Genomic DNA, 17,571 nt, shown 5'->3' with positions numbered 1-17,571 from the left:
TCATGTGAACCACGTGATGATAAGCAAATTTTTTTCTCTAGCAGCCAAGAACACCTGGCATCTATCGGCTACCCATCTGGCAGGAGTCCACAATGTAGTAGCAGACGCACTATCCCGCTCAGTCCCCCTGGAGTCAGAATGGTCACTGGACCAGGAATCCTTCAAGAGAGTTTGCAGGAGAGTACCGGGTCTGGAAGTAGATGTGTTCGCTACAGAGGCAAACCACAAGCTGCCTTGTTAAGTATCCCAAATCTGGACCCTCTGGCATACGCTACGGACGCTCTGAGTATAGATTGGAACCAGTGGAGGAAGTATTTATCTATTCCCAGGTCCAGTGAACACTTCTCCTGAAGGTGGTCTCTCATAGCTCCACACTGGCCCAAGAGCAATTGGTTTCCCCTTCTCCTGGAGCTAGGTCTTTGTCCTCACCCTCTCCCGGACTTGAGGTTGTCGCAACAAGTTCAAATGAGGACTGTGTTCGATTCCTCAGGTCTTCACAAAACCCTAACTTTATGGATTTCATGAAGTTTGCAGGTAGGAGAGTAGGGACATTGATCCACAGAACATTTTTGTTCTTGGAGTCAGAACCAAAAGAGAATCTACACTTCGCCAGTATGATTCAGCAGTTAAGAAATTGTCTACATTTCTCAAGGAATCAAATATCAAAGTAAAAATGACAATTGAACGTGGCTATAACCTTCTTCAGGACTTTATTCGAACAAGGCTTGGCAGCGCCACAATAACACCATTTTCTGGCTCAGCTCGGCGTTGCGCGAACTGAAAGGATGGCCACCAGAGGCGCAGCAGTCGGCAGCATGGGATGGAGAGTAGTAGTACGAGTGCTCACTGTGGGACGGCTCTGGAGTGTCGATTTTATTGGATTTGGTCGTGGTAGTGGGTCTCACTCGCCTAGTGTTCATACCCGACCCCCCCCCTAGAGGGTGAGCGAGTCAGATATGACCTTTTTCTTTTATTTATCTGGTAGTTATACATTTACCCTGAAATAATAGATTAAAGGTATTTCGCTGGCGACACCGAGCCAATCGCCCAGAAATAGATTTTTCTTAAGTCCATCCTTTAAGTCAGCTCTGAAAAAGATTTTTCTTCTCGGTTTGGTATAAATCTAACCTGAGTCTTATTTCACCTCAATTCCAAGGAGCATGTGCACATCTGCGGCCCGTTCACAGGCCGTCGTCAGTGTCATGGTTTCTTAACGATGTTCTCAGTTTAGCTTCCAAAACAGACAACTTCAAATGTGATTACCAAACCCTTTTGCGTAAGACACTGTTTTTATTAAGTCTGGCTTCAGGTGCCAGGATATCGGAGTTGTCATCATTATCTAGGGACCAAGGGCATATAGAATTCCTTTCCTCAGGTGACGTGTTGCTTTCGCCAAATAAAGAATTTCTGGCTAAGAATGAGGACTCTTGGTAAGGTGGGTCCCCATGGAAAGATTGTTCCGCTTTCCGCAGGATCCATCTTTATGTCCTGTTACAACTCTTAAGGACTATTTATCTAAAACATCTACCTATTCCGAAGGCCCGCTCTTCATTAGAAACGGTGGTGGTACCATATCTCTAAAGGGTATTAGACAACAAATTTTGTATTTTATCAAGAAAGCCAGCCCAGGGTCATTTCCCAAGGTGCATGACATTCGGGCTATAGCAACTTCTATAAATTTCTTCAAATATATGAAATTTGATGATCTGAAGAGGTATACTGGTTGGAAGTCGCCCTCGGTTTTCAAAAAGCATTACCTTAAGTCTTTGGAGGATCTTAAATATCATACCATAGCAGTAGGGAGACCAGTGTCCCCTGCTACAACATCAAATATAGCGTCCTTGTGTCATATGAATCTTTTCCTTTATGCCAGCCTCATTAACATTCTACCTACCTCAGCAAATGTATTTGTTATTAGAATTTGAGTATTATATTAGATTTATACAAATTATGTGGTAATTATATTTTATGTGAGTAATTTGTTTCCACATGTTATTGCTATATGGTGAATGTTATAGGTAATAAATTATATTTTTTCAATTGTAAACTGTTTATTAGTTTCTTTAATCCTAATCAATTCAAATTACCCTTGTACTATTTCATTTTAGAAGGATGTAGCTTGGTGTTTTCTCTGGTACAATTTCACGGACCGACACGGCCGAGCCCAGAAAAGGGATTTTGACGTAGGAAAAATCTATTTTCTTTGGGCGAGGACGTGCGCCCAGTGGAAATCGCCCCCTGGTCCCCCCCCACCCCTGCTGTGCACCAAGCTTCAACTGCATTCTTATGGCATTTTTCATAAAAAAAAACCTTCAAATATTGATTATTTTGTATTTTTGGGTGTCATATTTTCACTCTCCCAGATGAGCTCATTTGTAGGCGGTCGTAACCACCCTGGAAATAACGTCTATTGACAACGTCTACCTCGGAATGGTTCGTAAGCCGACACCGTCGTAAAACCCGGGGACTGCCTGTAAATGTTATTGTTGTATGTATGTAATGTTATGTTATGTTTAATATGTATGTATGTAATGTATGTATGTATGTATGTAATGTAATGTATGTATTTATTATATTTTTATATATATATATATAATACTATATATATATATCATATATATATATATATATATTATATATACAGATATAATGGATAAGAGAGCAAACTAAAGTAGAGGATGTTCTAACAACACACAACAAGAAAAAGAAATGGACATGGGCAGTACATATAATGAGAATGTCAGGTAATAGATGAACAAAACAAATAACAGAATGGGTCCCCAGAGATTGCAAACAAAGCAGGGGGAAGGAAGAGAAGGAGATGGATTGACGAGTGAGAAAATTTGCGGGTCTAGACTGGCATAGAAAGACCATAAATAATCAGCCTTTGTCCTGCAAAAAAAATGCCATAAACCAAAACTTAGTGATTTATGGCATTTATGGCACCGATATCCAGTTAATGGCGCTGATAACCAGTTGATGGCACCCGTTAGGTATGTTATGGCACCAAAACTCCATTATCGGCACCTTATGCCACCGATAACTGGAACTCGACGCATTATGGCCATAAATCACCGATTTTAAACTGGATCGCCAATAACTGCATCTGCCGATAACTGGGGAGTGCCTGTACTATATGTATATAATCTCTAAATAGTACCTAGATATACTATACACATATATATAAGTATAGGATCTAAATTTTGTTGAGGAGGTCTGCCTTCCTAACAAAGATGTTTAGTAGCTGTTCTTAATTACAATCCTCCCCAAGAATCATTGCAAAGATAAAATGTCCATCTCTGTACATCCTTCAGGAGAGGAACCTGTGTCTTAGATTCCCAAGACTAGGACTTCGACAAGTAAATGTCTCACTTTAAAGTCAAGACACAGTGCAGTCATTGCAGCATGGAGGATTTTTACCGTACATCAAGAACCCATAAGTGAGTCTTTTATGTTCAATTCTTAGCCTGTGCAACACCATTTCTTGTCTCCTTGCTTGTCTCCTTGGCATACAGGGATATGACCAAGGAGAGACTGATGGCATAATACTGCACACTTTTTGATTCATTGGAATATTTCCCTAAAGGGACTGCCAAAGCTTTTTAATTTTCTGATCTACTAAAAGATATATGTGCATCCCTATATGGTAGTAGGCATCTTCTGGGTTCGGGAGAGGTGACCGATGACTTGGCAAGTTGATATGCTTGCTTGTTCCCAAGAACCACAATATGGGAAGGATGTTAGGGAGGCAGCCAGCAAAAATTTACTTCTTTTCAGTACATGTTCTGTTATCATTCTCTCTACAATTAACACACTTTTGTTTTTCCTTGCATTTTAGGCCTATACATAATGTGCTAAATCGAAACTCATGTTTTTATGATTGTTTCTTAATTAAAAATAATAAATTATCACTAAAAACACAACTTAGAAAGCAGTAAAATAAAACTTAATGTCCTTTCCCGTGAATATTCAGAATAGCACTCACTCCCTCATAGAATTATAAATACATATATACAATGAGAAAAATTCCAATTAATTACAACCCTCTAATCAATTTCCTGGTATCACTTACTTTGTCATACTGTGGCACAGTAATTAAAGGTTGTGCAGAAGTTTCTTTATGACGACGATACCGAATTATTCCATCGTGGTGGTGTGATGACAATATATACACGCCATTGATACCTATTGATAGTAAAATATAAGGTTTAATGAGACTGCTCTGTAAATAAAAACTGAACAATAACAATCACTATAAAAGTACTTTCACTGCACATGCTGTTACATATCTATATTTATAGTGGTTACTACAGCTGCATGCATACTTCTAGATTGTGAGAATGCTACATTAATTCTGGAGACAAGCAAGTACATTTAGTGAACCTACAAGGAGTGTGTATAGGTGCAACTTGATACAGCATGGAAAGATGCTGCCATGCGATCCCAGGAAGACGGGGATGTGGCAGCGTACTATACGATGCTGCAGGCGATATACGAGTTCTACTGCCTGCAAGAATTTTTCAGGGTATTTTCGTTATTTATAATTTAGCTGGTTGTCAGGTAAACACTATAAAAAATTATCAATAATATGTACCAATATCAACAGTGTTCAGTCCACATACAAACATTAAACACTTTCCACTGTCAAAGTGATTAAGTACGTAAACTGATGTAATAAAGGATCTGATAACTAAGTGACATCAGCACTCCATATCTTGAAAGTAATGTATACTGCAAAAGGTTTCAGTTATTTCACTTTTATAATTGGATGCAGGCATTCAAGCTGACAACAATATGTACGTACTAATATTTCCAAAACTGCCGCACCAAAAAATATTGAAAATTCTATCATACACACAGCATATCACCACCATATATTCACTTGCTTTATTATCAATATCAAATAAATCTACAATTCTTTACTCTGCTTATTTATTGCTGAGCGCTATGTTGCATGCTTAATCTTATCTATTATAGGCATGTCTAAGAACAGCCAGGTTAGTAGGTAATGGAAACTAGGGGTGAAAATAAGAGCATAATGATACGAGTTTAATTTTAAGGATCACCATTATCAGGCTCAGTCATACACACAAGATGATACAGTAGTTTGATTTAAAATATCTAGCATCACCGTTACCAGGTCAATCATATCAATTCAGGAAACTGGATTGCTAACTAGGAGACCAAAAAGAATACATGAAAAGATTAGTCAGGGTGCAGGAGATTGCCAAGTACCTTTAGTACTACGTACTTACAGTGTGCTGGGTAAAACACTCTCTAATGAGTACTCTAGATGAAATTATACTATTAACAAGGCAAAAATTAAACCATTACAAAATATAATCAGCAGTATAATATGCAAGAGTAAAAAAAAAATAAATCAACCTAATGTAGAAGATTCTGGTACATGTTAAACACCATATGATGTTAAAAACCATACAATGCAACAAAAAACTACAGAAAATGTATTTAGAAACTTATAAAACTGGCTTATTATACTAGTGTTTACAAAGTATAACCCTTGGCAATTGTAATGTTATCAGTCATTAGTAAGATGTAATCACAGTACTAGAATTAACGTTCTAAACTCATATAAGACTGGTGTGAAGAGTTTGTACTTAATATATTAAATATATTAAAAACTCAAATCACATAAAATATATTTGATCATGAGGATTTTTTAATGTGTAGCCTCTTGTTTTTGTCCTCAAAGGAGTTACCCTCCATGGTGTGCCAGCACTCTCATGGTGATTAGACTAATACCAAAGAAATATCTTTTAGCCTGGTCTTGTAGCTGGGTATTGTGTTGAAATGATAAACTATGACATGTGATAAAATATAATGGAGTTAAAAGACAAGAGGGCATTTTCTCTTCTTCAGCAAGGCTGAGCCCAGTTTTTCCTATGTCAAAACCTGGAAGAAGTGACTAATGCGCATGTGCATCGGCCATCATGTTTGCAACTGGGACGGTTAAAATACAATAAACCATTACTCTCCTAGTCATCACAGAGTGAAGACTTCAAGACAGTGCTCTTCAGTAAAGATTGCATTGATTCAATGTTAATTTCATCATGGAAACATCTAAACTTGAAACGTAAGTGCTTATTTTTAAGCTCCAGTTAAAAATTGTTAGTTTAAACTGTGGGACAAGTGTTTACTTCTGGTATGAAAGTCGAAAACTGGCCTTTTTTTTCGAGCACATGGTCGGTGCTTTCTTATGGTCCCATGTTTGTTAATTGTGAAAAGTGCAAAATTTTCAGAAGTTGTTGGTTTTCTTGAAGTTTAGGTAATGAAATGTTCCACTATTTATTATCAATTTAGATGATCCTTTTAGATAATGATGCCTACAATAGCCTACATAAGATGATAGGCAAACAGATCCTGTGAAAACTACTCACCCAATATTGGTAGGTACGTAGTGCAACAATTACAGACATCATCTATCCAGCAATACCAGTCCGTATGGAAGATATGGTTAGATTATATTCATAATGAGAACCCAGTCAAGATTTCTATAGAAACACTTGTAAATTTTCTTATATACCTTTTTGAAAATAAACATCTTGCAGTTACAATAATCATGGCATACAAGGCAGCATTAACGGAGCCCTCCCTTCTGTGGGCTTTTGCTCTACGAGTGGGCTCTCTTAGACGGGGACAGTATATTATATAACCTGCTGATATAATCAATTATTTTTGTCCCCTGGCCCATCATTCTAGGCCAAGAATGAGGATCCTTTAAGAAGGAAATCTATTTTTATATGAAAACTCAATTTAGCTGACAAAACATTATGCCCAGTTCAAGAACTTAAGGTTTACCTAGAGGTCCAATTTTCCCACACCCTAGCACGAATAAACCACTCGCACTCGCTCTACAAGGGTTACGAATAATTTTAGTGTCCCTCATTAAAAAGGCAAACCTAATCCCCCTTTTCTACGTTGTCTGATAGTATTAGGACAACCCTTTCCTAGGTGGCCTGATAGTATTAGGAAAGTTACATCATTGGCCTTCTTCAGAAATGTCTCTTTTGAAGAGGTCTCCAAATGTACAGGGTGGTCATCAGAGACAGTATACTGTAGTGGACCACCGTATTTTTGCGGAGGAAGCATACCAGACAACCCCCCCCCCCACTTGCAAATAGCTTAAATCTACCAATACTTAAAACCCTTCTTTTGTTAGTTCAGACAAGAAAAATCCTCTAAAAATGCTTATACATGAATATTTTAATAGTTTCATTAGAAAAGTGCATTTATTCAAGAAAGTGATATGAAAATACAGTAATTAGCTAATATTTTTCATTAAAAATAATGCAAATAAGTGAATTTCCATGTGAATGGGTAGATGTGGTCCATGGAGAAACCTGCAAATAGTGGAGTCCACAAATCTTAAGAACGAATACAGGGGGCCCACTGTACATATTCTTAAAACATTAATGCCATGAGCTCGAACAAATTTGTATACTATGTATCAGTAGGTTGTATGGTTAGCCCTGACCCCATAGGCGCTACAGCGGAAAACCAGGGGGTCTTCCTAACGGGTGGGTATCCTGACTATCGCTGGGGAAGGTGCAACAATACCGCAACCATACCTAGCATACTTAGGTAAGCCATTACAGACCTTCACCCCTAAAAACTTAAGTTCTTGTTTAGTTTCTAGTTTTTTGCTTCCAAAACTTGTGGATTAAAATTTTGAGAATTTAAGCCTTTTGTCACCAGTCAATTTCTTCATAAAGTTCCTTTATGAAGAAATTGACTATACTATAAAAAATCAGGTTTTGTGTAGGAAAAACATTTTTGGTAGTCACTGTTGATTCCGCAAAATCCTCCCGCTTCCCTGAAGAAAAGGCATGGGACCGGCCTGGTCACAAACATGATGGCTGATGTACATTAGTCACCTTTACCAGATTTTGACATGGGAAAACCTGGGCTCAGCCTCGCTGAAGATGAGAGAAAATGCCATCATGTCTTCTAGTCCATCATACTTTATCATGTGTCATAGTGTTTATCATTACAACACAATACCCAGCTACAAGACCAGGCTAAAAGATTTTTCTTTGTTATTAGTCTAGTCACCATGGAGAGTGCTGGCACACCATGGAGGCTAACTCTTTTGAAGACTCAACAGAGACTACCAAAAACAGGTTTTTCCTACATCAAAACTTTTTATTTTTCAAATTCTAGGACTGGGCTCTGTGGGTTATTCAATAACTATCCATGGGTCAAATCTGTCTGACCCATTTGAAAAATGACAAATTTTCTAAGAGGAAGGTTAAAAAGTCTGCTATTCGCTGAATAGAGGTTGTAAGTGGAGAAAAACCCCGTTTACGACACCAATCACAGTAGATCGCCCATTTGCCTAGGTAAACCGTGGAGGTCAACTTTCTAAGACTGCTGGACATATACCCAGCTGTTCTCTGAGAAAAGCCTCTCGCTCGGAGATACTTGATAGCCTCCAACCGTGAAGAGACAGGGATTCTTCTGACTGGTGGAACCTTTCCGCATGGGGCTGACACAGGAGATGTCGCCAAGGGGGAATCTCCCTCGGAACCTCTGACAACAACGACAGCAGATCTGGGAACCATTCCACCTGAGACCACAGAGGGGCTACCAAAGTCATCCTGAGACCCTGTGAACTCATTAGCCTGTTCAGAACCTGACGGATCAAACAAAACGGAGGGAAGGCATACACCTCCAGGTTGTCCCAGGGATGTTGGAATGCGTCCTCTGCCAATGCTAAAGGATCTGGAACCACTGAACAGAACAACTGCAGCTTCCTGTTGAAGCAAGTCGCCAAAAGGTCCAGCATGGGTCTCCCCCAAATCTGGAAAAGCTTGTCTGCCACCACTTGATGAAGGGACCACTCTGATCCCGGCGACTGTGTTTGTCTGTGACCACATTCCGTTTTCCTGGGATATACCTGGCTGAGAGCTCTACCGAATTGCTGACTGCCCGCTGGTGAAGCTCGACGGCCAAGGTATGAAGTTGATGTGAAACGAGGCCTCCCTGTTTGTTCACATATGCTACCACTGTGGTGTTGTCCGACATGAGAATGACAGAATGACCTTCTACCTTCCACTGAAACTCCTTCAGACCCAGGAAGGCTGCCTTCAACTCCAAGACATTGATATGTTGCTGCTTGTCCTCCAAACTCCAAACGCCTGAAGCGATGAGGCCGCCTAAATGAGCCCTCAACCTGCAAGGGAGGTGAAGAACAGAAGGAAGTCCGGTGGAAGAGAACGCAGAGGGAAACCCTTCGAAAGATTCTAGTTGTCCAACCACCACCGAAGGTCTTCTCTCACTTCCAGAGACAAAAGAACCATTAGCAGGGGAGAGTCCCCTGCCGGGGACCAGAACTCTCCCAGTCTCCATTGCAGAGACCGAAGATGAAGAAGCCCATGAGGGACCAGCTTCTTCAGGGAAGACACTCCAGAAGAACCTGCCACTGATGAGCTGACTGATATGATTCTGACAGGAAGTTGCGTGCCACTACCCGCAACTTCTCCAATCCGACGGGAAAACTTTGCCACTGTTGTATTGATGACCATGCCCAGATAGAGAATCCTTTGACTGGGTACGAGGTTCGACTTTTCCTGGTTGACTAATATGCCCAGTTCCAGACAGAACCGAAGTAGACAATCCCTGTTCCTGCAACAGCTTTTCCCTGGAAACAGCCAAGACTAACCAATCATCGAGGTACCTCAGCAAACGGATCCCCTGAGCATGGGCCCAACTTGATATGAGAGAGAAGACCCTTGTGAACACTTGAGGGGCTGTCGTCAGCACAAAGCACAAGACTTTGAACTCAAAGACCTTGTCCCCAAGAGAGAAGCAAAGGAACTTCCTGGACGTCGGATGAAGAGGGATTTGGAAGTATGCGTCCCTTAAGTCTATCGACAGCATGAAGTCGCCTTCCCTCACAGCTGCCAACACTGAGCGCGGGGTCTCCATCTTGAACAGTGTCTTCCTGATGAAGTGATTCAAGGTGGATAAGTTGATCACAGGCCTCCATCCTCCCAACGCGTTGGGCACCAAGATGTGACTGTAAAACCCTGGGGACGGATGCACCACTTCCTCTATCGCATCCTTGTCCAGCATTTTCTGCACTTCCTCTCAAAGAGCCAAGAACTTCAGAGAATCTGGAAGTTATGCCTTCCTGAGCTGCACCTTGTCTGACAGAGGAGGAGAGAAGTCAAATGGCAGTAGGTATCCCACCCGAAGGACATCTACCACCCACTTCTCCGCCCCATAACTCTGCCACTTGGCCCAATGGCCTGCCAGGCAACCCCCCACCTATGGCGCAGGAGAGGGAGAAGCGCCTAACCTACTGACGGCCCTCTTTACCTCTGGCCCTTGGGCCCCTTCTTGGCTTAAAGGAACAAAAGCGAAAGGGGCGTTGATCTTCCGACTTAGGCTGAGTCAAACGGGAAGGTCCTGCCGAACTTGAAGTCCTCGACGGCCCACCAGGCGACTATCTCCTTGACTGCTGCTGGACAGGGGGAGGAGGAGGAGCCGGACGTCTCCCAGGATGAGACCCCGACTTAGACATGGCCTGGTGCACCAGTCTGTCTTTGGTGTCAGCCTGGCGCCGGTCTATTGCATTCTCGAGCTCTGTCCGAGGAAACAAATATTGGGACTCCATCAGATCTCCGTTCCTCAATGCCAGCAAGGACTCGGTGTTGAGCGATCTCTCCATCCTAGACAAAGCCGTGTCCCTTCTAATCAGAAGAAGGTTAGCCCATAAATTAGCACTGAGGTGAGCCATATGTGAAAACGCCTTGCCCCCGGACTGCAACAGACTGGCAAGCGAGGATGCACTCACCAACCCTTCTGGGGACCTCTCGGAAGCTATCTTGGCAATAACCACAGACCAGAAGTCCAGCCAAGAAACCGCCTGCAACATGGAGGCCGCTGTAGATTCCAATACTGAGGCATCTTGCGGAGACAAGTACGGAGCCACTGACCTCACCTGCTCCAAAGTCAATCCCAGCTTCAGGCGAATGACGTCTAGGTTAAATTGGCGCGACAACAAAAAAGCAGAGCTCGTAGCATAGTACTTCCTGTCTCATGAGAGGCAGGGGTAGTAGCTTGGTAGAGCCCCTAGAGCAAACCGAACCGTCCCGGTCCGAAACAGAGGCATTAACCTTCTGCAAGACCGACTGAATGTGCCCCGACAAAGGAGAAGAGATGATTTGGGGTCCTGAGTAGCTCCCACTAAGGCTTCCAAGCAAGAGGAGTGTAAGACGACCGAGCCTGAGTCCTACTTTCCAAATTGTTAAACCCACGAATGAGATCAACAACGGAAACCGAAGACGAGAAGGATGTACAGGCTCCTCTAAGGCACCTTCCCACTAAAATTAATGGAAGGGTTAGCAGCCAAACAGCCCGAAACCCCAACTAACCTGTCTGGGCTGGGTCCATGCGTCAGCTTCCGAGACGCACCCACTATAACACTAGGAACATCGCTTACCCCAACAGATGACTCTTTAACATGTCCATGGATGGCCACGAGCATGGCGGACATACGAACATGAGATGAGGAGGAATCCCGAACACTCGAGATCGAAAGAGAATCCCCAGAGTCAAACTCTTGGAAGCAACAGTGAGAGAGGCAGGCAAATACTCCTGCTGCACCAACTCTGCACTCACTACCTTTGACCTCTTGACAGGCACCTTGAGATCCTTACGGCAACGAATAGGCCTTAGAGAAGAAGGGGCACTTACATCATGTGCACAGGCAGGGGAGGTTGCAACACGCTGGCGATGATCACGGACGGGGCGGGTGGGGGTGTAACACGCCCGTGAATCGAAGCATCCCCTGCCGATTGCACACGGGAAGGAACACTAACACTGCCAGAAACACCAGCACACTCGGGAACTCGTCCATGTTGTTCCTCCCTCATAGGCGAAGAAAGGGCAAAGTCCTTAGCCTTCCAACACTTGATACACTGACGGGGCGTAAAGGGGGGAAGAGGGAGAGGAAGACAGCACTGGTTTCTTATGCAAACTCTTCTCAGGAGGCGGGGACAAAGCAACACGTTTCCTACCAGTCCTCCCAACTGATAAGGCAGTCAACTTGGCATCCAAAACAGAGTCCAACCTCTGAGACTGCCTGGTATATAACCTCAGACTGATGTGCCAGAGAAGGCTCCGATGACAAGGAAGGGAGATGTAGCAAACTTGGTGGCAGGGATGATGTCATGGCTGAGAGAGGCAGATCAGAGGAGACGACTGGGAGAAACGTCATTGATGGGAGTGACGTCACAGTTTCCCCTCAGTGCGAGGGGGAATAAGACGCCACTGGCGGAGGAATACACAAAGACGGATCCCGTGATGTCATCAACGGGGGTGACGCCACGGCATCTCTCCGACTCGAAGAAGCGGCAGCAGACACTGGCGAAGCAATACAAGATGGCCGACCTCGGCTACCCACAAAGACGAGGCCGGGAGGAGGGGGATGGCCTGGCCAGTCCGGGGAGGGGGGTGCGAGCCTCCACAAAATGCGCTAGCAACCCCTCCAAGGACGAGGAACCCCCAAGCCCGAGTGTCTTCCAAATCGCCGCCATTTTGGATGCCTCCAACTCTGGAAGAAAAGAGATTGATGAAAAAGCCTCGCCCTTCTCGGGAATCAAATTAATTCCAGAGGAAGAATGGCCTACATTACAAACATCATCCTGGTGGCCTCCCAATACTTCCAGTGACGAATCAATGGAAGAAAAGGAAGGAGACACAGGAACAACACTACTATGGGGGTTGACTACTGCAGGAGACGAAACATCGGGAAGAGGCGAAAAACTCTCCCAAGTAGGAAGAGTCGAAACCCTCCGATGTTCTCCCTTACCATAAAACGACTTCCACTGCTCTTTAGGCTATGCCTGACATTCCGTGCAAGGATTCGTTATAGCACAAAAATTAGAACGACACCTACTGCACGTTAAGTGAGGGTCAGTCGCTGCCAAAGCCAAAAAACGAGAACACGGAAAACCTGGAACTCCAGGGTACATACACTGAGAAGGAGCCAGAGAAGCCATAATATTAGCCAAACACACACACACATACTAAACACAAGCGAAACGGGCAATGAACCGGGAAAAGGCCAAGAGAGGTTAACATAACTCTCGCCCAGGCGGTCAAAGAAAGACTGGCGTAGCGGCATGGTCCTTGACCACTCCTCACCTGAGCTACGCATCCATTGCCAGATATCCCAAGATTCCTTGATTTCATCTGTTTCTTAACCGGATCCAGCTGGGCACTAAAAATTATCCTAATGTTAAGACCAAAGGTTTGTCCTCGTATGAACAATGGGGTTATTACACCATACTGCATTCTTTCTGGCTTTAATTTGTTATATGATGCATTACTACCTGATTCTGTACCAAATAGGTCAGAAGTTTGGGAATGGGTATAATTTTAGTGGTTGTGCAGCCAAGGCACTAATAGTAATGGCGGCAGTAAAAAGTTCATATTTTGCTAATCAGATGTTATATATGTATAGCCAGGAGCATGTAGTGTTAGGGCAGAAAAATATACTATATAAATAAAGAGAGAGAGAGAGAGTGTGTTTTTACTTAAGTCCCAGGGGACTGGATGTTTCTGAGCGAGAGTGAAAGAAAGTGTGTGTTTTAATTCCTTAAGTCCCAGGGTACTGGATGCTTCTAATAATAATGACCCCATATAAAACAGGATCTTTCAGACATAATGATGAAATTATAGATAATTCAAACCATGTGTGCATTTTTCATGCAATTTGGTTCTTAATATAATTTCTCACCAAGTTATTATTCTAATGGTAGTTAGATGGTATAAACTTCAACAGTAATTATTAAAGACATGCTGTGCAAGAGCTGTTACCATAACCTTCATGAAAAACTTTTCCAAATCCAATTCCAGCATCAAATTTGAAGTCATAGTTGTATGTATGTTAAGTGCTCTGATGCACAGATGCAAGGTCTACAAATCAACCCCCCCCTCCCCCCCAAAAAAAAAAAAACACTTCTGACTTGAGTTTTGTTCGTGTAAGGGAAAAGTAATACTCTAACTTAAAATACTTCTCCCAAAAACTTGTGTATTAAGTGGTTAATATTCATATTAATCAAACCCAACATACAATCCATAGTCAGCATATAAGCAAGAATACTATGTGAAATCTGCAAGTTTGGGGAATGCAATAAAATTCAGTAACTCCTAAACAAACACATCTATCAATTATCACTGACATTTTCATAAATGAAATTTTTAAAACCAGAAATATGTGCACCAGACTGAAATTACAGAACATCAGACAATTTTCCCAAGAAACTTTATCCAACTTAATTTTTGCTCCCTATAATCACATATTTTATATTAAAACAAAAGTGTAGTCTGCATGAACCTATGAACTTGTTTGAAAATTAAAATTAACAATTCTTCATGTATATAACAGGTTCAACACTACCTCTACCTAGGTGTTGTAGACCACGGGAGGGATATCCTAACATGAAGAAAAAAAACTTGTTTAAACTATGTGAAAATGAATAGAATGAAGATGAAATACAAATTCACACTACACCAATGAGGATTTTGTAGAATTTGTATGATAACCACTTCTAGGATACATTAATTGGAAGCTACATGATCCAGATTGAGAACATACTATCAACAAAATCTGCATTACACTTACATCGTTAAGCATGTTCTCATCTGAGAGACAGAAACCACCCCTCTGAAAACCCAGCACTTACGATGCATACCAATAGTTCAGAGCACAGGTTTAATATCCATTAAAAATGCATGTCTAATTTATCACCAATAATCTTTAATATATTTTCTAATGACATAAAAACTTAAATTAATTCTTAAAACAGAGTTTACAGTAGTTACTGTAATACCTTTGGGTCTGATAAAAGCATGAAGCATATAACACTAGCCAAACTGAGGTAGCAAACTGACAGGACCACCTGTGTCACATATCTGTTTCCTAAGCTGCATTCCATAAACAGGTACTATCTCTAGTTATGTATTACATTTCCACTCGGTGGAATAGGTAAAGTACAAATGAAAGAAAATGTATAGTACAGGCAGTGCCCGGCTTATGACGGGTTCAGCTTACGACGTTCCGAGGTTACAATGTTTTTCAATTATATTTATCAGAAATTATTTCCAGGTTTACGACGCAGGTTCCAGGGTTACGACGCCTACAACGCTGATTTGGCAGAAGAAATATGACTCCAAAAATACAAAATAATCAATATTTGAAGTTTTTTTAATGGAAAATGCAATAAGAATGCAGTTTACATAGTTTTTAATGCACCCAAAACAATAAAAGTAAGATTTTCTTAGGATTTTTGACTGATGTTCCGGTTTACGACTATTTTCAGCTTACAACGCGTCTCAAGAACGGAACCACCGTTGTGACCCGGGGACTGCCTGTATTTGTGTTTTAACTGTGAACACTGGATGTTAGAGCATTTTTTTAAACAAAGCAAAGCAGGGTTTACTAGACAAGACTGTCAAGCACGGATGAAAATATTACACTAAGGATGGGTAGGTCTTGTGTCTGAATAAACTGTGGAGACATGGAAGAGTAAGAATTCATTATTTGAAGGAAGCTGTATTGTAGGAGGAAGTGTGACCATAAATGCAAAAACTTCTGGCAGTCTAAATCTGGGCCTGGCTGGATTTATTGAAGAAAAGTCTTGATCCCTAGTAGTAAATAATAATAATAGAGAGAGAGAGAGAGAGAGAGAGAGAGAGAGAGAGAGAGAGAGAGAGAGAGAGAGAGAGAGAGAGAACAGTACTGTTGCTAAGATTCAAGTGCCTAAGAGTGAATGAGAATGGAGTATGTACACTTGTGAAAATGTGTTTGAAGACAATTCAGAGTACACTTTAAAGCAGACAAGGCAAGGAAGTTTGATTATGTTAGGGTCGGAATAAAGTTTTTTTCGTCATTAAGCCATGTTCCCTTAGCATATGGCACCATGGAAAACAAGAGTGTCACTGTCATGTTTGTCCTTTAATTGTTGAACAAAGATAAAATTCACCTGGACAGAAATTATCCACAGCATCAGCTATTTTATATACACCTGCACCAAAAGCTCATTACTAATGCACAGTTCCCCATATGAATGGTATGCCCCAAGCACACACACACTCTTTGTATTTATACATCTGATGAATGAACTAATCTAAAAAAAAAAATATGCACTACATGCACAGGTGAAATCAGAGAATTAACCTGTCAAGGTTATGCAAGTCAATTCCTATCCTCTTTTCAATACTATATGCACTGGCTACAGTCAATTTCAAGTAACTACAGAGTCAGCTGTTTCTAAGAATACTGTACATAATAAGGCCAGCACTTGACCTCATACACCGAGTTCTGTTTGAAATGAGCAAAAAGTACAATCTTATACATTTCACTAGTGTTTTAAAAAGATAATCTTACACAGATTATCTTTTAGTAATCTTTTAGTAACACTGACAGTAGCACTCCAGAATTATTAAATTCAGAATCATCACATTATGAAAATGACAATAATGATGATCATGTTTTCATTTGTTAATTCAGGTGATTAGTATGTTGTAGTTCATGCAAGGGATACCATTATTTTTACCAGGCATTCTGGCATGAAATTTAATAGTCTAAAATAAAGATAATCCTGTAAATTTCTTAAAGATAGTTTGTATAGTAGCATTTATAATATTTTATTACGAATGAAACTACAGGATTTGAGTGGCAACTTTTTTTATTTTTTATCAAAAAGAAACTATGCTTCATTATTCTCATGCATTAAGGTTGTATAAGACTTAGCATAAATGAAGTGGTATGCATTTGGTAACTGAAAATTGTATAGTATTTGATTAAAAAATTCCATTACATATTCTGTAGGTAACATTGTAGCTGATAATGAACCAGAGAGAAAGTTAACCAAAATATACCTTTATGGCTTCATTTTCTTAAATAGAATTATAATCCACATAAAAACGCATTAGCATTGTCAAATTCTTTCTTAGTTAGAAAAGGCGATTCTTGGGTATAGGACACACCATATCACAAAAGATTAAAATTAGTTTCCTAACCTTTTGAAAGTAAACCTGGTTATGGAACTTTATTTATACTGGTGGTGGTACATGGTATAATAATGAATAACAGTGACCTTCCCTAGTCAGCTACAATTGTTTTTAAAATTACAAATTTTGTAAGACAATTTGTATTTTTCATAGCTACAAACCTGAGGTCTTAACAATAGGATAATTTTTAGCGCCTAGCTGGATCCAGTTAAAAAACAGATGAAAGCAAGGAGTCTTGTGATACCTGGCAACGCATGCGTCGATCGGGTGAAGAATGGTCGAAGACCATTCACCTACTACGTGTCAAGTCTTTCCCAACTCAGGATGACTTAACAAATAGAGGGGCGGCTAGAGGTGGGCAGTATAACGTTTAGACCTCAGGTTTGTAGCTATGAAAATACAAATTGTCTTAGGAAATTTGTCATTTGTTCATAATCGAACAAACCTTTGGTCTTAACAATAGGATAGACTCATACTTGGAGGGAGATCTAAGACATCCTAGACCACTGGGGGCCTACCCACCAG

At 41.1% G+C, this 17,571-nt stretch overlaps 1 protein-coding gene across 1 annotated transcript in view; it reads right to left on the bottom strand.

Moving 5' to 3' along the window:
• Window positions 1–17,571, bottom strand: part of LOC135217916 (uncharacterized) — a gene marked incomplete in the record, with an annotated part of 536,838 nt that overhangs the window by 19,123 nt on the left and 500,144 nt on the right. Inside the window, 2 exon segments of the mRNA XM_064254001.1 lie at window positions 4,073–4,185; window positions 4,388–4,507. Of these exon segments, the coding sequence (XP_064110071.1) occupies window positions 4,073–4,185; window positions 4,388–4,507 (233 nt within the window).

The sequence above is a fragment of the Macrobrachium nipponense genome, chromosome 9, assembly GCF_015104395.2.
Source record: "Macrobrachium nipponense isolate FS-2020 chromosome 9, ASM1510439v2, whole genome shotgun sequence".
NCBI lineage: Eukaryota > Metazoa > Arthropoda > Malacostraca > Decapoda > Palaemonidae > Macrobrachium > Macrobrachium nipponense.
Note: the sequence above shows the minus strand (reverse complement) of the source record. Positions and strands in the feature narration are given on the sequence as shown.